A 20,673-nucleotide genomic window follows, 5' to 3' on the forward strand; every position below is an offset into this window, starting at 1 on the left:
GGTTACGACACCCTCTGTCCTTAGACCCTCGCATCGCACAAGGAAAAACTTCCTAAAAGAAACCCCATAATTAAAGGGGGAAAAATAGAAGACACCTCAGGGAGAGCAACTGAGGTGGGATCCCTCTCCCAGGACGCACAGACTGTAATAGATGTCGTATGTACAGGATAGACAACATAGTACAAATACAACATTTGACAGAATGATGTTGTGTTGAAAAAGAGAAAGTATGGATGAATCCAGGAAAATGTCAAAAGGCTTCCCGGTGTCCAGCAGGACCAGGGCAGCAGGCGCAGCCACGATTCATGATCCTGACGTAAACTTTATCAGTGGCAACCTGCCACATGAGAGACAGACACTCCGGGGATGATACCCCGGATGGTGAGTTAGTAACATACATTTACATAAATACATACAGATAGAGAGGGAGGAAGAGAAGGAGAGAAGTCACACATTGACCTGTCAGAAGATGAGGAGGTTTTAAAATGTGTTTTATATTAAGTTTCCAATATTTATCAAATGAGAAAGAATTAAAAAGAAAAATGTACTATTTAATTTATACCAAATAAATGTACTTTTTTTGTGAAAAAGATTGACCCGGTGTCCAGTACAAGGGACACATTGGGATAGGTTTCCAAATTACTTGAATTATGTTTAATTTTTCGTGTTTCAGGGGGATATTTTTTAGCTATAGTAGAGATATATCCAAGGGTTGGTGCAGCTGTTGAGACTGGCCAGCAGCATGATGATGGCAAACACTGGACCTGTGAGAGAAAGAGAAGCAGAGAAATGTGTGAGACTGATCTGAGGTGCATAAACCCTTAAACATCGTATCCATTATTAATATATAGCACGTGGGTCTACACCATAGTGACATTAAATGTGACATTTTGAGGACAGAACCTCCTGGACATCATTTGGACAAACCTTGAATAGGCGCACTGCTGGGGATCCATGCAGACCATAACTGGACAACAAAGAATGGGCTCCAACACACTGTGTATGTCATAATAATAACAAAGGTCATTTTCACAGTCTTCAGCATTGCGTTGGACACCCCCTTCGTGCCTGCGCGTCCTGCCTGCAGCGCCTTCCTTTTCATGTTGAAGTAGATTGTTGTGCATATTCTTAATTGGCAATAGAGCACAATGGCTGCAGGCAGTGCGAACACTGACAGAGAGATCCAGGTGATGTAGATCCTGCTCCCCCACGGTTCAATGAATGTAGCCCAGCAGTCATACTGGTTCTCAACCACCTCCTGGAGAGAGAAGATGGAGATCTGAGGAGAGCTGAAGGCGAGAGAGATGAGCCACGCTGCGCCGATGGAGAGGTATCTCCTAAACGAGCCCTTCAAAAAGGAAACCATGGGCTTACAAACGGCGTGGTACCGGTCTATGGTTATAGCCACTATCATGTACGTGGAGGCATACATCCCGACCACCTGCAAGTATTTTACGGACCGGCACAGGAAGTCCGTGCCTTGGAACCTGTGCGTAATTTCCATGACAAACTGCGGTAGGACTTGGAAAAAGGCGACCACCAGATCCGCCAAGCACAGATGCAACAGGAACAACTGGGTCTTAGTGTTTCTTTTTCGCTTCTTCCAAAGTGTGCTCGGGAAAAAAAGATTGCCACATGTTGCAAGCACAAAAACTAAACCCAAGATTCCAGCTCTGACGAACGCGAAACGATTATACACCTCTCCATCCTCATCGGTTGAGCTGTTGCTGCTGGAGCCTATTTCATTTACTAATGTCTTCACGTATGTCCCGTAACTTCTTGGTTCGATTAGCGTTGGTGCAGAGGCATCTCGACATTTTCCTCCTTTGCGCGCGTGTTGCAAGTGACGGCTGGGAGTGGGAAAGACATCAACTTGAAAGTGTGAGGGGTGTCAGTCTGCTCAGTGACGACTGGCTGTCAGTGTCAGGCTTATACACAAACCAACATATTAAATAAGACTAGGATTTACCCACATGTAAAAAACAACAACATTGATTTAACTCAGATGTGTCACTTTGCACAGCTCTTCCATTTTAATTGCGATATTTTGTACATATTATCTTTTTCTATTTGTATTGTAATTTTCTTCTATTCTATATTAAATTATATATATATATATATATATATATATATATATATATATATATATATATATATATATATATATATATGATATACTATACTATATTCTATGATAGTTTAAAACATTTATAAGAATGGTGTGCCAATTTCATTTTATACTATTTTAATTCTGCTATTTGTATAATGGTACTTCACACTCATTTACATCATCACTGTGATTATTGTACTGTAAATGCTCTTATTCTGTCTAATCTTGGACTAATTTTATGTTTTTGTTGTGAAGCACTTTGGGCTGCAATTCTTGTATGAAAGGTGCTATACAAATAAAGCTTATTATTATTATTATTATTATTATTATTATTATTATTATTATTATTATTATTATTATTAATAATAATGTTTCCTGATTTTTGATACTTGATACATAACCTCGATATGTCCACTAAACCTTTAATTACTAATCTAAGTCATCTTCAAAAAGGTGTTCTCTTGGCTCTGGCACATCTGTGTTCTGTTATAGATTACACTTTATTCAGTTGTTCTAATCCAGAGGATGATTTGGGCAACACCATGCAGACGTCCAGGTCTGGATTCAAGATGTAATACTTCCATATCAACATGATTGGTATTTATTTTAGTGAGCTTACTTAAACAAAGATAGAGAAATACATAACTAGTAAGGCCACTCACTCATAAAGCACATAATGCATCAAACAAAGCAACAAAACAGATCGGTAGTAATATTGATATATACCCAAAAATAAAATCCAACACATTAAAAACACCATAGATAAAACACTAGCATCTGTAGGGAATTTAACAGCATTGAAATCAAATGAACCACTAGATGCATTAAAAACATCTGAAAGTTTTTTTATTATTATTATTAAACCTGCCGAGTTATTCTGCACTGTTATGCATTGAATCTAACATAAAATGTCCATAACATATGTCACTTAGTTTAGTCAACGATAGAAAAAGTAGTCCCTTAAGGAAAAAGGTTGGGAACATAGACTGTATAAAAGTGGTTGGGAACTACTGATTTAATGCACCACTACATAAACCATACAGGAAATATCTACTCTTTACTTGTATCTTTATTTCTTTACTCAATACTTGTTTAAAGTGTGCATTACAGTGGTGTGTAATGTAAAGACCTGCCACAGAATGAGTGGGCAGCAGTTACCAGCAGATACTTTGTTGGTCATTATAACAAGGTTCATATTGCGTGTGAAGCAGAAAAAAGATGATAGTGTTTTAGTGTCCTTCATCCAGCGTCTATCATATCCTCTTGCACTCTGCTGCCTGTAGCAAGTGAGCACAAGCTGTTTTTTTTTTAACAAGAGTTCATATTGTACCTGGAAGAGCTGCAGGTATTGCTTCCAAAGCAAGTGCAAAAGTAGACACAATGCTTTTCTGACTTGTGTGAGGCAAAACAATAAATACATATATTAAGCTGAAATAGCATCAGTAATTTGTTGCATTGGCCTCAGTGACATGTGCTTTCCTTTACACCTGAGTATAACCTTTCTACTTGCATAACATTAGCGATGATTACTACCCTTGTCACACTGATCCTGAGATATATGGCTACGTAAAGCCACCACTCTACCTCTCAAAAGAAGTGATTTTCAAGTTATTTGCTCGACACAGATGACTGTTTCATTCCTCACCAAGAGAACAAAATCCTTTTAAAAAGGCATCGCCACATGACATGTATTAGCCTTTACCAGGGCAGCCATTTTTCTATATCTGTCAGATTGTAGACTTATTATTATCATTATCACTATTATCACTTTGTGTGTCAAAGTGCAAACCGCTTGATGCTATCGTTTGTTCCAGCCGCCATCTAAATCTCAGTGCAAAAGATTCAATTATACTGGGATGTGGATTCTTTATATCTTTAAATTGTAATTGCTCCTTTTTTTTCAGTGAAATATTTGTTCTTTTTATATTCCATATATGATTTGTCGACACCTAGTGGCATTAACAAAGCATTGCACGGTTCAAGGCCCAACAATGTAGGGAACTGCGTCAGCGTCACTTCCTCCCTTCTTCTTGTTTATTTACGTTAACACTAGCACCCATACATGTATTATACCAGCACCACATTGAATGAAATATTTTTGACAACATATTTAACGGCTTTTCGTATGGTAAGAGGAAGTTTGTTTGTTTAATGTTGTGACATTGCTTAAAATTTGACAAATTAACAATATACTCAGGCTAAGGGTTTTCAGTGTTCATGCATTTGTATTTGTCAGCTTTGTGTCCAGCAAGCTAACGCTAGCTTTCAAACATCATATGTTTATTCCTTTAAATAGGCATGTTTTCTAACAGCCTCGTTGTCTTAAAAACGTTTGGATTTGCTTGAACGTTACATCTAGCGTGAGTTTAACGTTAGCTAACGGTTCACGTTACAATCAAAGTTAAGGTCCAACAAAACGCACAATTCAGAGCTAAGTTAGAGAATATATAAGGACAGGTAACATGGCTAGTTAGCTAAGAGTTGGCGTTTACTCGTGTTTAAGCTAACGTTACTTTATTTAATGTTGTAGTGGGCTAATAACGTTAATCATTCGGGCGACGAGGAATTCAAAGCCATATTTTGGGATTTAAATGCTAACAGTTAGCAAGTTGCTGTAACTTCGTTTAGTGTTTTGTGAAGGATCCAGCTATTGTCTACTTCTGGATGGTTCGGCGGTGTCCGATGTCAGTTGGTTCAAAGGTCGACCGCTCTTAGGAGGACAGTCTTGCTTTCAATAACGTCCGCCAGCCATTTCTCTCTGAACCTGGTCCTCCCGGGTGTGTGCACCAGCCTGTTTGACTCCACCACGAAGAGCACCTCCACGGGCAGAGTCTGGGGTTTGACTTTAGATATATCCACGACGAAATAGACGCTAGCTGTCCCCTGAATCGGCTTTCGCGAGGTCGGGGTACTAAAGCGGGCCCGGTAGTGGTAGAAGGTATGATGCTCGTCCTCGGTTGAGTAGAGGAAGTCCAGACTGTAAAGCCAACAGGGAAGCATCTCCCAGCTTTGAATATACTCCCCAATCTGCTTTTCCCCCACTTCGACTGTAAAGTCTTTGCTCGCAACCCAGCTAATAGTCTTCATCTCCCTGTCAGGGGAGTCATCCACCTGCTCCTTCGGGACAGTGTGTCGGTGTCTCTCCAGCAAAGTTTTCACTAGTTGAGCTGACTCTGTCGTAAAATTCAGATTTAATGAATGTTGGCCCTCCATCTTCTCTCTTGTCTCTTGTTATAATAAACCGTATCCTGGGAGCTTAAGTTGTTAGCGTTTAGTGTTGACTCATCTGTTTTTGTTGCTGTTTCCATGCCTACCAGAATGGGAGGGGGTGGCAAATGGAGCCCTCTGTTGGTCCACTTTCTATTTGTAGTGTAGGATAATATGATTAGTATTTTATTCTTTAATACTATTTTTGTTTCAATCATTTTCTTTTCAGGAAACATTGGAACAAGCAGCCAAGTAATGGATTGTCTACTAAAACCACTGTAGCTGATGGCACGTAGTCTGCCAGAATGCTGCACCATTTTGCACGGACATTAAGCATCACCCAATTGGCTGATTAACTTAAAGTTCTCCACTACTGTTCTGAGTGAGCCAGCAAACGCATGTCGCGAATCAGGACCACACTCGACAGTGTCACCAAGGCAGTAGGCAGCACAGACCTCATCTCCAAGTTCTCCCGCTTCAAGCCTGGCAGTGCTACAGTCGACAGCAGCACCCATGCGGAAAAGGTTCTGGGCAAAACCGAAACCGTAACGTCAAACAACACAGCTGTGGCCTCACCCGAAACCAACATGAAAGAAAATATAGAAGAAGAAGAAGGCGATAGGAATACAGCCATGGAAGAGGCAGAAAAGCAATGGCAGAACGTTACAGAAAATCCATTTGTTGCCGCAAAGAAGTCCACATCAGGTTTAGGCTCCGCAGCAAATGTGTCTGCATCAAGTTCTTCCTCGACTGTGGCAAAACAAACTACGCAGCTGTTTCACCCAGCAGCTCTGTCTAGCAACATGGATGAGACGTACAAAACTCTGGCTCATCACATCAATAGTTACTTTGGTACCAACACACAAGAGGGAGAAGGAGACAACGGGCCGCTACAGCAGCAGAGGCACAGAGAAGCGGATAATCCTGTTTCTGAGCCCACTCTCAGCGCTGTTGCTCCGACGACTAGAGACCACATTCCTATTTTGTCTTCAGTGGCAGAGGCTAAAAGTATTAAAGCACCCACTACCTCTCCTCCCGCTCCATCCCCATCTCCAGCAGGGACGCCCCACTTTGACACCCCTGCGACTGAAAGCACAGCTCAGTCCATCCCTGTGCCGGCTACCGCCCCTAAAAAAGGCTTCACCCACTATCTTTCCTACCCTCGGCCCAGCGTACAGGCGTTTGTCGGCAGCTACATCGCACCCCTGGTGCCCAAATTCAGAAGTGATTCCAAAAGCATTGCAGCTCAGAAAGACAAGTCTTCAGCAGTCGCTGTTGCAGAGCCCACTAAAGCCAAGGCAGGAGAGAAGAAGACAGAAGACGGTGCAGAGGAGAAAGTGAAGCAGCTGTTGACTCAAAGAGAGAAGGTAAGGCGCTTAGTATCGCTCTAATGACTGTTGAATGCTCAGGACAATCCAAATTGGAAAATGGCAAACAATCATTTCTAGGATTTCACCTGGTGTGATATTAATTGCAAGAAAATGACTTTTTAAAGTTAAATGTGTGGGATGCCTTGTATTCATCAGATGGTCCTCATGTTTTGTACATGGTGTGTGTTTGTCATGCAGATAAAAGCCAGGGTGAGTGTAGACAACAGGACCAGATCTCTTGTTAAAGGCCTTCAGCGAGTGAATGATGTCAAGCTCCTCACCAGTCGAGTGGAGGAGCTCAGCTATCACGTCCTGGAGTTCCCCGAGACGAGAGGTGTAGCTATCAAGGTTAGTGAGTATCACTGTCCATATTCTTTTTTTTTTTTTCTTTTTTTTGTTGACAAACTGTGCAGCTCAGTTCAATATTAAATGTGTTTGCACTACTCAAATGTTTTTGTAAGAGGGAAATTGTGACCTTTTCAGGAGAGTGTGTTGCCCTGCCTGCTGCGATTGCGCCAGGCCAGAGACCTCCCTCTTCAGGCTGCTGTGAGAGAAGCACTGGCTCTGGTTGGCTATGCTGAACCAGTAAAAGGCAGAGGAATTCGGGTCCTGACCATAGATGGAGGCGGAACAAGGTAAAGTATAAGTATATAAAGTATCTGAGGCATTTTCATAAAAAAAAGAACTCATTCATAGCATTGATATAGCAGCAAACAGCTATTTGTTATGTAAAGATATAGTGCATTTACATATTATTCTTGTCAGGTCTCTCTTGCTTAGCTCTCACCATGTTGAGAGATGTGTGCAGGCAAAAATCTATTCCTTTTATAAATATTACAATTGGATCAACCTACTTTTACATCAGATGTTATTATAAGCACTGTATGAGCAGCAGTAACTTATGTGGCCACCTCAATCGAACAGTAAAGCCACAGTGCTGGCTTTACTGTTTGATTGAGAAGGCACAAATCATGGGAACTAATGTGGTTCTATTCCACTAAAAAGAAAGGCAAAGTTAGCTATCATTGCAGGCCAACCGAACAACACCACCTCTATATTGTTATAGTGGATCAAATATAATGGCTGCATTTTTGTCCGTTCAGGTTTGTAAACCTTGTGTCTTTGGTACAGGGGACTGCTAGCCCTGCAGACTCTCTATAAACTGCAGAACTTGACCGGCAAACGCATCCACCAGCTGTTCGACTACATCTGCGGAGTCAGCACAGGTATGTTGTCATTACTGTTCAGTGTTTGTATTTTTTCTTTCCTCTTCTCTGACCCCACATGGGAATTAACGCGAACCCCCGATACTGCCCCTAGCTCACTGGCACATCGCTCTTGTTCTTCTCTACTTTAGGTGCTATTTTGGCCTTCATGCTGGGTATTTTTCAGATCCCGTTAGAGGAGTGCGAGGAGATGTACAGGAAGCTGGGCACGGATGTCTTCAAACAGAACGTCATCGTTGGAACTGTAAAGATGGGCTGGAGCCATGCTTTCTATGACAGTGAAATATGGGAAAACATCCTCAAGTTAGTCTGCAGGACTCTTTCATCGCTCCTTTTTCTTCCCAGTCTTTCCATTAATTTACTACTCTCTTCTATCCTTTCAAAGACACGGAGGGAGTCTATATATAGCATATAGTGTTTAATCTGTTTTTGCATTTCCTTTAGGGAACGGATGGGTGAGGGGCATATGATTGAGAGTGCCAGGGACCCACACTGCCCTAAGGTAAGCCACATTATTTCTCAGCTCTACACGGTTTAGACAGACACTTAATTTGCACATGGGTTATTTTATATGAGTGATGTTTATATGCAGTAAAGCCACACAGAGACACACAAATGCTCCTTTTGAGATCTTTAAAATAAGATTTTTAAATTGTTATATTTATTTATATTGTTTGTCCTTTTGTACAGCAAAGCACTTAGGGGAAACACCAGCTTGTTGTATTTCTGTAAAAAATATAGATGACTTGGCATGTTCCTCTCTAAATGTGCCTGTTGTCCACCACCAGGTGTCAGCCGTGAGCACCATTGTGAACAGGGGTTTACCTCTGAAGGCCTACGTGTTTAGGAACTACAGACTCATGCCAGGAGTGAGATCCCACTACCTTGGAGACTGCAACCACAAAATGTGGCAGGCTATCAGGGCCTCGTCTGCAGCCCCGGGCTACTTCCAGGAATTTGTCCTGGGAAAAGACCTCCATCAGGTACGACACACAACTGAGAGAACTGGGGGGGGACGGGACGGGACGGGACGGGACGGGACGGGGGGGGAATGCAGCATCAACAATGTTCTGACATTGTGCTTGGAGATGATTTTCCTTTTAAATGTGCATGAGTATTAACAGTGGTGCAGATCTATATGTGATCTAAGAAGTCACATTTCTCTGAGAGCCCTAGTTCACTGCGAGAGGTTAATTCCCTTGAAATCTTGCCAATCAATACACTTCTGTTAAGGAATTGCATTGCCAAGGACAAAAGCATGTTTGTTGATTTTTTTTACCCCTCTTCCAAACCCATAACATTGACAGCAGTCAAGAGTTTGAGAGAGAAGGTGAACAGAATGTGATGGAGGTAGAGGGAGAAGTCCTTGGACATGAAGGAATGAACTTCAGGCAGTTGAGGCATCTGATAAATGACTACAGTGTTTGTAGCATTAATGTATTTTACTTTCTACCACTATGATCTTTTCTAACGCTTGGGCCCATATCACAGAGCGACCCTATTTTATGATGTTTGATTATGAGGCCAGATATCTTTAGATGGTCTTTATGGGCAGCAATTATCCTCAAGGCTTAGCTTCTTTTTGATAACCTACTTAGGCAGAATTAGCCGTGTCCTGGCTTCTGACAAGTATTTCTCTCCCCAGCCATTTCCTAATGTGAGTGTCCGGGTAGACGGACCTTTTTTTTTTTTTATGTTTTAGTCAATAACCGATCCTAATCTCCAATCCCACTGTGCATGTTTACAGACCTAAGCCTTGATTGTCCGAGGCTTTTAGAATGAAAACAAATGGCCTACTAGTCATTTCCCGGAGCCCATGCTTGTGCAGCCACTAATTTAGCAAAGTAACTAATGTACCTGCAACCTCTAACCCCCGCAGACTTGTGTGATGTTTGCTAGTTTTGCTATTAATGTATTAAGAAGACATACATGTGATCACATTTTATATTAGCATACTAAATAACAAGCTGAAGTTTTTATTTTAGCATGACCAGTCTCCAGCTAAATCGTTTTTCTATAGGATCAGATAAGATAACATGAGATGGAGTCACTAGTATTTCTAATGCAGGTTGTGCTTTATTTCCATCTGCATGTATAATATGTGTTTGTGTGTTTTCTGTCTTTCACATTTCTGGTCCTGTTCACATGTCTGCAGAAAGTATCGTTTTGAGTTGCTTCTGGGATGGTGTGTGTGTGTGTGTGTGTGTGTGCGTGTGCGTGTGTGCGCTCTCCACATTCCTCTTGGAGCTGCATGGTGTTCACTGACAGTTTGAGCTACCGTTGCCACCCACCGGTCTCACTCCTACTCTAGTTTTCAGCACTGGCAGTGGTATTTCTCAGGAGACTTCTGCCATTGAAGGGCATCAGAAATACATATATACACACATATATAAACAGAGACATTCACAAACTCAATGTAGAGTTAAAACATGTTATATTTATCCCTGAGCTTCAGTTGTGTATTATAGCAAGCTATTATTATTATTATTATTATTATTATTATTATTATTATTATTATTAGGCTATAGTAGTATGTTGCCTGTATGAAGATGCTGTATTTTTGCAGCATTTAGTTTGTATTGGGATTGGATGCAGGCTGGATGTCATTTGTTGAGACCTCAGGGTGAGAGGTGGGGGGTCAGAGCTGAGGGGCAGCTGTGTAATTAACCTGCTGTCTCAAGAGTGTGAACTGTGTTCCTTTTATTACACCTGAGGGTAAACAGCTTTATAATTATGCTAAGAATGACATGTTTTAGGCTTTTATTGTCCCATAATAACACCAGGGCAGCAGAGTGGACACGTCACCTATTGAGAACCATTTGAATTCAAAACAAGTTTCCCAAAACTAAATATTAACCCTATTCAGGTATTTCTTAACTAGTTTAGGTAAAAAAGAAAAAGAAAAAACATGGTCATCGGGTCTGTCGCTGTGTGAGGTTGTTTGCTTCATCCCAGAAGAAGGAGCGGCTTTAAGCTGATACTTTTCTACTGCCCACCCCTTGTAGAGCCGTGGAAATGACCTTTGCCCCTCAGCTGGGGAGGGTTGCACCGCTTGTGTGCCACACTCTCCATCTCTATTAATTGGAGCCGAAAGCCCTTCAGTGGTTGGATATGGTCCAAACTAGACTCAGGGAAAGACTGAGAAAGAGTGTTGAGCACTAAATAGGTCCAGGCATCCATTCAGCTTGATTGTCCTCTTTCTGTCATTGTTGGCATCATTTATAGCAGCAACTCTTTCATGAATCCAGTAACATTATTTAGAGAAAAAGCTTGTAATTTGTGTTAAGCTTCTAAATTAAGTCAGTCGATATTAGAAATCTCAAATGCAAATGTGCTCTATGAACAATGCTCAATTCAGAGTAATGTGTTATGTACTATAAGACCTATTTATTTAGCTGTGTTTTAGATCAAATGACTAAATACTAAAAAAGAACTGACTTGTTTTAGCTGCTGATGGCTTCCAAAAAGACGGCCTTTCCTACTTGTTTATTTCTGAATGAACAGGGCTGTTTGCCAGCGCAGCACATCTTTGGCCAGGGAGCTGTGTAGCTCCGGGACAGCTTGTCCACTTCACCTCATTTGTCCCCTGCAGGCTGTCGCAACAAATATATTAACACTAGAGGTGAATACAAAGTGTCCTATATGTGTAGTAACCTTGCTTAGTTAGCGTATTTGAGAGATGAAATGCTGAAGGTGACTTTGAATCCATCAACCACATTGGTTTAAAAAGCCAATTTTCTCCGGTGGAAATAACACATAAACATGCTACGCTCAGGTCATCTCTCTATTTCATTGGTCCCTTCCCACCTGGCTTCCCCTTTTAGGATGGAGGTCTCCTGATCAACAACCCCACAGCGTTGGCCATCCATGAGTGTAAGTGTCTGTGGCCTAACACACCACTGCAGTGTGTGTTGTCTCTGGGCACCGGACGCTACGAGACGGAGGGCAACAACAGCACAACCTCCACGAGCCTCAAGACCAAGCTCAGCCACGTCATCAGCAGTGCCACGGATACCGAGGGTAAGACCACACTAAATGTTGTTTGCGCATGTCTGACGTCACACACAGTTTATTTATAAACCACAGCTTCGAGGCGTGCAGTCGCAGCTGGTGTGATGCACTGCGATTTCTCCAGTTGAGTGCATAGGAAATGCTAGTGTCCACCTTTTGATATCTAAAGGTCCCCCCCCCTTCTTCGTCCATCCTTATTTCAGAGGTGCACACCATGCTGGACGCACTCCTGCCCCCTGACACGTACTTCCGCTTCAACCCCTATATGAGCGAGGACATCCCGTTGAACGAGAGCCGCATGGAGAAGCTGAACTTCCTCAAAGGCGAGGGGGAGCGCTACCTGGAGCGCAACGAGGCCAAGCTGAGGAAGGCAGCCAGCGTGCTCAGCCAGGAGAAGAGCGCCATTCAGAAACTGGCCGAGTGGGCCAAGCTCAAGGCCGAAATGTACGAGGGTCTCCCCTTCATCTCCAAGCTGTAGTTATTGGCTGGGCAACAGTGTGACCTCAAGGGAGTTTTTAAGGTAAGAAGACATGGAGTGTAAAAACTCCCAATACCTGATCGATTAGGGCGCAAACTGGACTTTTAGTTTTTAAGCATCTCTGTACACTTACCAAACTATTTGTTCACATGTTCTGATCATCATCTACCTAACACTAAAAGGACTGTTTGAGAAATGCATAACTATGATCATTCATTATAAAACACAATGCTCTACTGTAAATAATAGTGTGAAATTACAAATGTGGTGTAATTTGCTCTTTAGTGGGACAGAATGTGTCTGAGATGGAGATGGAATAATATGCTTTGAAAAGATTTCGGCAGGTTTTGACGCCACGATGAAATCATTCACTTGAAGGGTTAGAGAAGGTAAATGTATGCTTACATAAATGTATGAATTTTAGGTTGACTGAACGCACAAAGACAGTAATGTGGCACTACATATAACCATATTATGAAGGATTAATTATAGTGTAGATATTAAAAAAAAGACTGATGCTGCATTTCCAGCAACTTGAATACATTTCAATGTAATGAATACATGGTTGCACAGTGAAACCATAAACATGACTGCCTATTTCTAACACTGTACAGGAGAAAGACTTGTAAATTCTTTAACTGAGAAGATGTAAATAATATTTGAAGTAATTATGAAGTATTTGAATGGTCTTGCTAGAATTCTAGAATATTGCTGATTCTTAATTTCATTGTGCTGTATTGGCACGTGCAGACACTGGAATCTGTTCCGATACTAATGACGATGCATCAGAATGCGATCACTGTTTTCCTCGTGGTACAAAGCGTGTCCTCCTTGGTGGCCCAGCTTTTGCCTTTAACCTCCCTGAATTCCTCAGCTCTGGTCGACGCACACTTTATACATTTGACACACTTTTCACATTGTGAGAATCCTAATTCCTTCCTGTCTTTATTTGCTTGATGGAATGCGAATAAGAAATGTCATGCAAAAATAAAACTTGGGTTTTCGAAACCTTGATCTAAATTCTCTTCTCTTCTGACCTCTATATAATTTGTTTATAATTCTGCTTATAAAACGAGTGGGTTGAGAATATATGCCACGGGAATGTACGTTGCGTTATTATAACGTTTCATCTTATCCTGACACGCATAACATAAACACATGACAAAGAGTCCCTGAATAGAGTCGTCACTAAGGAATGTTAAAGTCTTCCAATGATGCATTGCATTTTTTATTTTTTTCTCAAACACGCACACACATTTTTCTGCTTTATTGTTTCGCTCCAATTGAAAATCCGCTGAAGTTCCATCGCGTCATTCCTCCCGGTCACACTGTTGTTACCCCAATCAACATGAACAATGCGCCACGAGGAGGCATACCTACAAACCTCCATAACAATGACAGATGTCAGAAAGATCTAGAGTAACATGTCAAGCTTTTCACTTGACTGATGCCGCACTCCTGGTTTCAAACTGGCTTGACTGATTGATTGATGGCCCTTTTCGATAATGCCAGCTTGAGCTTCAACCTAACGTCAAGGTCTGATTTATGGCCGTGTCGCCAACACTTGGCCTTGGGTAAAAGCTATACTGGGGGGACAGATCCTATAAGAGTATATCGTGGTTGAACGCTTGCAACATGGCAGAAAATATGGATAAAGGGATGTTGTATTAGGCAAACAAAGTAAGAAAGGAAATGCATTTCTGAATTTAACTCGTTGGAACACACAATCTTTTAAAGCGTCAGTTCACACAAATCTTATAACATACATATTTACCTCAGCATGCTGATAGATGATCATCTTTAAGGCTTTAGAAATAACACACTTTCAGAGGTTTCTTCCGCTACCTCAAAGAATTGTGCTGCTCATTGAAAAATACATTTTGTCAGGCTTCAGTAGGCAAATACATTAATTAAGCACAAAGTAGTAATTTTAGTATCAAAATGTAATTAGTAAGTAAAAGTGTTTCAGAATAATGTTATATTATTGAATTCTAATTAATGATGCATTAATGTGTTCATCAATTTATTGTTGCAGCTGGTAAAAGAGGAGCTTGTTTTTCTTTTACTATATATATATATATATATATATATATATATATATACTTTTTATATATATACTTTATATATATATACTTTATATATATATATATATATATATATATATATATATATACTTTTTATATATATATACTTTTTATATATATATATATATATATATACTTTTTATATATACTTTTATATATATATATATACACACACACTTTTGTCTCTGAGATGTAGTAAAAAAAGTAAAGTACCTAAAAATTGTACTTGAGTATATGTACTTAGTTACTGTCCATCACTGTAAGTATAGACTGGCCTAGTTTTAAGTCAAATTACTTTCTGTAATATTGCTAGAAAAATAAATGTCATTGTTTGTGTTGTTTTACAACAGCTGGAATTGATTCATGTGAGATTTTTAAGCTGCTCTATTAAAAACTTTTAATAAAGGTGTGAAATTCCACTGTCAAACGCAGCGGAAAATAAATATGATTGAAGTCTCCTGTCCAGCTGTGTGGAGACGGAGCGTCTTTGACGAGCACAGTCAAGACAGATAAATGAGGTGAACATGAGATTAACACTCTCTGCTGATGTTCATCCTGTTGACAATCTCCTGCGTGAAAGGTCAAAGTGCCACGTTAAAGTGAAGTCTGCCAGGCCGTGTTTACATGAATGTATATATCTATTATAGTTCATAGCACAGCACTAGTAGTTGCTTTTTGTGGCAGGAGCTGTCCGTCTCTCCTCCTCAAGCAGAATTGGATTGTCTGGTTTTATGGTGTTCCCTAGCAACCGTTATAGTTGCCCTCCCGTTTACAATCTTCTCAATGTATGTGTGCCCACGTTTTCCTAAAATTGTCCCTGATCTGGCAGAAATGTGTTACACAATCGACCTTCTTTTGGCATTGTAATGCACAAAGAGAAGCGATCACATTGAAGTTTGCCTTGTTTTCAAGCTCCTTCAGTTGGCACGCACCGTTTATTATCTTAACGTGTGCCAGAATGTGCCATCCTCTTGTACAAACAACAGTGCAGCGCACGAGAAGAAGTAAGTACAACTTGTCCCACCTTTCTTTTGTTTTGGCTCTGCTTTCGTTTTTTAAATGCCCTGCAGTGTCAGAACCTCACCCAATGATGCAAATATAAAAACGGTTATGTAACAAGAGCCTCCCCGTGAAACAGGGGATCCTAATCTATAAGAACAGCAGCTCCATTGATGCTAGTAAACCAGAAAATATGTCACTTCTCTACATTGTCTTCCTGCTGATCCACGTCTTCTTACCAGGGTCATCTCAGGATATGTAGACCCCAGCTTCTTCATAGCATCGTTTGTTAATGATGGAGCTCTCTGACCAAGTTAGTAAGGCTGCTGTCTAAAATGTTAACGGTATGGAAGTAGGTATCTGGTAGCTGTCAAAGACGCATTGTTGTAATATAATATATCCTGGCCTTTACAAGCTGGTTCTAAAGTACACAGTGCCAAAGAGAAGGCTTGGCGTAGATCCTAAAAATGTAAAATTATACTGAGTGTTTTGTCTCCATACAAGTAAGATGGACTTATGGAACACACAGTTTCAGAAAAAAAACAATAAAGCGCCTCAGAGTATTTTACACTCCGCAGCGGTATGTCTGTAATAACACAAAAAAACCCACATTTGTCCGTCGCCACGTCTCCTCATTGACAAGAAACGGCGGAACAGTTTACACAGTGGTGTGGCTCTCCACAGATCTCTGCCAGTTGGTTAGGGTGGGTGACACCTTCACACACACACACACACACACACACACACACACACACACAGACATCCTATTTGTCCAACAGCCCTGCATGAATGGCAAACAACCCTGTCTGTGCCAACCGTTGCAACGTCTGTACAGTGTAAATCTTTGGGGTCAAGACACACAAATGGAAAACAATTACCCATTTAAAGGTAAAATATGTAACATTAATGAAGCATTAAAATGTCTAAAAACGACCAAACCTATTTTGTATAAACCAGATTAGGAATTTTAGTCGTTGGATGTCTGCATCTTAAATTCCCAGAGAAACAAGCTGAGCAAAAGTTAGCGGTTAGCTGGCAGCCCCTCCATCCTATGTCTGCCGAACAGCATTGGAGAAACACAGATTTTTAATGTGAAACTGTTTAATTTTGTGTTTTTACCAGTTTTACTGACCATGTCCGTTTGTATGGAGAGGAATAGGCCTCCTAAAAGTCTGGTTTTAAGTTATCAGAGAAACAAGCTGAGCAAACATTAGTCTCGTCTTGGCTTTTGTTTTGACCGCTAGTGGCAGAAAATTACACATTATGCGTTTTAAATTGGTGAGGTGGTGCAAATGCAAAGTTTCTGGGAGTCTATGAATACATACAAACACAGTCACATTTTCATCTCTTCCTCTTTATGTTGGTCCCAACCTTCCCCCAGGACTTGTCACCATTAGTAGTAGTACCGGTACACGACTCAGTCATGAATGCTAATGCCCTCCCGGCCTGGATGAGTGTTACATGCATTTATCATGTGAAGAAACTGTTCATGTATAGCTGATGCCCTGAGCATGCCTCACGGTGATCTACACGTGAATACACCGTGGCAGTAAAAGCGCAGCTCACAGGTTTTGATTCTTTACACTTTTCATTAAAAATGATGGTGAAATTATGCTGTTTAAATAGATGTCAAGTATATTCTTTTCACCACTCATTTGACTGGTAGACAAAGAGAGTGAGAAATGGGTGTTGATGACAAGGTCTTAATGTGTGTGAGACATGCTTGGTCTGTCCCACATTGGAATTGCGTGATGTGGGAGGGGGTGAGGGGTGTTCACACACAGCTGCCATGTGAGTTCTGCAGTTAAAAAAAATGTGATGTGGATAGGTGGACCAGTAATGATAATGTAGCGTACAGTGGGGCGTTTGACACCATGTCTGTGTCTGCAATGGGCTACCTGTCCTGTGTTGATGGCAGAGAAACACCTGTGTGTCATATTTGACATCCAGTACAAGCACCCTAAATACATTTTAATCCACATTATACATTTTCACAGGTGCCCCAGAAATGTTGACAGAGGAACTGTTTTCTTCCTAGCGAACTACACCCACCAACAATTGAGCACGAGTCTCTCGTGCATGAGAAGATGGGTGTAGTTACTACTGTTAGAAAGACAATAGTTCCTACATCAAACTGCTCAAAACAAGGTCTGTGGATGATCTTGAGTAACTGGATCATGATTTATGGAAAGAGACATTGCTGTTTTTCAAATGTATTTGTGTGGCGTTTTGAGCTCGACAAGCAAAGTGCCATCTAATTCCACTTCCAGAGAAGGGTTAGGGTTACACTGTACAGCTGATATCTCCCAACACTTGGCAACTCACACCAAAACAATCCAGATTAATAAATGGCACTACAGGTAAGAGGAAAAATATGTACTTTTGGATTTTAGGGTGAAGTGGACTTTAAGTATTTCCCAAATACAGTACAACGAGATTATAACACATTATGAATTATAACATATTTTGAAAGTATAAAATTATCACAATTTGCTCATGATCACCACAGATGTACAAGGCTACATTTGACTTTATTTCAGGAATATAGAGACCGTTTTTATTCGTTACACTAACGGAACTCTGCAGGGTTATTGTTTGTTTCACACATATGTGTCTGCAGGTCTCACTGCTGCCGCTCATTAAAACGGGGTCGCTGTAGTTTCCATTTTGTTCTCTCTCTTTCTTTCTGCACCGGATTGGCACCGGCGACTGATAGTGGCGGCGACATAAAGAGGTCTCACGCTGATATATTCTCCAATCTACCAGAAGTTACGTGTAGAAATGTGAATCTTCCAATACAAACAAAATATTAAACTAATATTAGTTTACATTTATTGGCTATTCGTTTTATAATGGAATAAATGAGACGCAACGCCCATTGATGTCGAATCGGTCTGGAAAGTGGGGTTGGGTTTTTGCTCACGAGTGCTTCGTCTTCGCGAAATCATAGACGATCTTTGTCGCTGCTGGTTTTTGACAGCGGCGGGGGAGCTGGTGAGGAGGAGAGCTCAGGATCCGTGTGGACCACAGCTTGCTGCTGCAGCGGCTGAGGGGGGACGGACATACACACAGGCCGGGCACGGTCCCTCAAACACACACACACAGACACAGACACATCATCATTTTCTACAGCATCAACAGACACTCATTGCTGGTGAAGGAAACAGGAGCCGGTTTGCAGCCGACGGTGAGTTTAAACATGCCTTTCTCTGTTTTTTCTTATCTTTTTTTGTTGAAGATGGAGATTGCACCCCCCCCCCCCCTTGTCTTCAGTATCAACATATGTCGCTTGAGAATAATGGTGCAGTGGATGTGTCAAAGTCGGTGCATATTTATTTTGCCCCAGCCGGTGATGCTACTTCACTAGGATGACCAGGTGCAAATATATTTTAGCAATATGGACGCCAATTGTCGTCTTTAAAAAAAAAAAAAGAAAAAAAAATATTCTGCTGAGCATCAAAAGCAGCTCGTTGCAGCCTAACCGCACTGCATGCACTACATTTTGAAGAGGCAACCATCAAAGCAACTAGAGGGAGGAAAAGCAATGTGTTGATCTGCTGTTCTATTGAATGGATGTATTCAGCGGTGGTTGCTGCTGCAGCAGCAGCAGCAGCAGCAGCAGCAGCAGCAGTTTATTGTTTCTGCCGCCGGCCAGTGCAGGCCTGCAGGCTGAGAGGATTATTTGATGTCTGCCAGTGATGCTGCCAGATGTAGCTCAGCTCCTCAAGCTGTCAATCCAACTGTTTTGACTTCAAGACAGGCAGCTATAAGGCCTTGTTGGTAGATACTAGATGTAGAGATATGAATAGTCAGCAGGTGTCTATTGATTAATATAGGGGGTGGGGGCAATAGCTTCCTATTCTTTTATTATTATTGATTAACCATTTTCATTGATTATTCCATGAAATAAATGAGAGGCTTCCACAAAGGAAAATTATTTGTGTATTTGTTTCATAGAGGGAAATATATCTTGGCTCCAAATGCATAAAGACAGAAAGGAGTGGATAACATTAAAGATTTACTCAGTTTTACAGCAGTTGGGAGTTGACGCTGGATTGGATACACTCAATCAAAGAAGGTGATTCGTCTTCATTCAAGATTTGAAAACCCAATTTGTAAAGGAAGCCTGATTCTAAGTATTCAGTCAGTATCAGTGCTGAAAATAAGTATTCAATTAATCCATTAAAAAATGGCCAACTGCTCTCTGGTTTTAGCTTTTTATATGTGATGATTTGCTGCTTTTCCTTGTCATATGTATTAGTAATATGAACAGTTTGACTATTTTCAGACATCTTATGATGAACCGATTGATGCTCTTGCGTGCTGATGTGAATGTGTTACAAGGACCTTTTTATCAGAACATGCGTCTGTTTGATATGACAGATGCTTGGTAATATTGCTTGCCGTGTACAATATTTAACAAGTAAAAGCCCTGATTTCAATATGGTACTTAAAGTAGGTCAAGTAAAAGTACTCATTCTGCAGTGTTAGAATATTATATTATTCTGATTCTATCACTAACAAATGTAAGATCATTTTAATGTTGCAGTTTGTCAATGTGGAGCCAATGTTAGATACTTTCTATACTAATGGGTAGGTTAGTAGTATAGTACTGCAATATAATGTTTTTCTTATGTTAAGTCACATAAATGTAGTAAAAAGTACAATATTTTGTGCTAAAATGTAGTTTTGAGTAGCATAAAATGGAAAGTACAGTATGTCAAAATTGTACTTAAGTACAGTACTTGAGTGAATGTAGTTACATTCCACCAGTGCAAATAGTTCCCTATATATTATGAAGCATCTTCATTAAAAGCTTTGTGTTCAGTTTAGTTGCTGTGAATGGGAAGCCTTCTGTTGTGTTGCGCAAACCTGAAGCTGCACTAGAATGCTAATATCAGCCCGTTAACCTACATTCTGAAAGTTCCAGTCAGCGTTTTACACTGTATTCAGGGATATTAGAAGAGGCATGTCCTACTCTCGCTGATTCAGCAGTTGTGTTCTGACCTTTTGTCTGTGAATCGCAAAGTGACATCAACAGCTTGATTTGGCACCAACAGACCCTTCTTCACAGTAGACACAGTGATATGTCGCAGAAGGAAAAAGCACAGGTGTAAGCAATCAAATTAAAGGATGGGTGAATGCCATCACACACTTAATTAGAGCGGAGCCCTCGTTAATATTATGA

At 40.8% G+C, this 20,673-nt stretch overlaps 3 protein-coding genes across 16 annotated transcripts in view; 2 read left to right on the plus strand and 1 right to left on the minus strand.

Moving 5' to 3' along the window:
• Positions 1-388: 388 nt before the first annotated feature.
• On the minus strand, positions 389-1,882 carry avpr2l (arginine vasopressin receptor 2, like; the record flags this gene model as incomplete). The annotated part of the gene is made up of 2 exons (XM_029462536.1): positions 389-764; positions 928-1,882. Coding segments are annotated over 2 exons (1,035 nt in total), but the record flags the coding sequence as incomplete, so codon positions are not given.
• A 2,205-nt stretch (positions 1,883-4,087) lies between these two features.
• pnpla8 (patatin-like phospholipase domain containing 8) lies at positions 4,088-13,422 on the plus strand. 2 transcript variants are annotated; one of them, XM_029461720.1, is made up of 10 exons: positions 4,088-4,238; positions 5,547-6,684; positions 6,886-7,035; positions 7,171-7,322; positions 7,819-7,913; positions 8,045-8,216; positions 8,358-8,415; positions 8,702-8,896; positions 11,738-11,933; positions 12,128-13,422. In XM_029461720.1, exons 2-10 carry the CDS (start codon positions 5,716-5,718, stop codon positions 12,400-12,402), a joined length of 2,262 nt encoding a protein of 753 aa, XP_029317580.1. In that variant the 5' UTR covers positions 4,088-4,238; positions 5,547-5,715; the 3' UTR covers positions 12,403-13,422. The 2 variants fall into 2 exon arrangements, with proteins under 2 accessions (XP_029317580.1, XP_029317581.1); XM_029461721.1 differs by lacking the exon at positions 4,088-4,238 and adding an exon at positions 4,911-5,048.
• Positions 13,423-18,473: 5,051 nt separating this feature from the next.
• The window catches only part of nrcama (neuronal cell adhesion molecule a), a 62,577-nt gene continuing 60,377 nt past the window's right edge, over positions 18,474-20,673 (plus strand). For all 13 annotated transcript variants that reach the window (XR_003834543.1, XM_029461812.1, XM_029461813.1 and 10 more), the window contains exon 1: positions 18,474-18,672. The gene's annotated coding sequence lies outside the window, so the exon portion shown is untranslated. The remainder of the gene's footprint in view (positions 18,673-20,673) is intronic.

This window comes from Cottoperca gobio, chromosome 23 (genome assembly GCF_900634415.1).
Source record: "Cottoperca gobio chromosome 23, fCotGob3.1, whole genome shotgun sequence".
NCBI lineage: Eukaryota > Metazoa > Chordata > Actinopteri > Perciformes > Bovichtidae > Cottoperca > Cottoperca gobio.

What these genes read in the sequence shown, in the direction of transcription:
- pnpla8 (XM_029461720.1), top strand. Translation starts at nt 5,716, where the DNA reads ATGTCGCGAATCAGGACCACACTCGACAGTGTCACCAAGGCAGTAGGC. An exon ending in ATAGATGGAGGCGGAACAAG is followed by an intron (nt 7,323 to 7,818) that starts GTAAAGTATAAG and finishes TCTTTGGTACAG; the next exon opens with GGGACTGCTAGCCCTGCAGA. An exon ending in CATCTGCGGAGTCAGCACAG is followed by an intron (nt 7,914 to 8,044) that starts GTATGTTGTCAT and finishes TCTCTACTTTAG; the next exon opens with GTGCTATTTTGGCCTTCATG.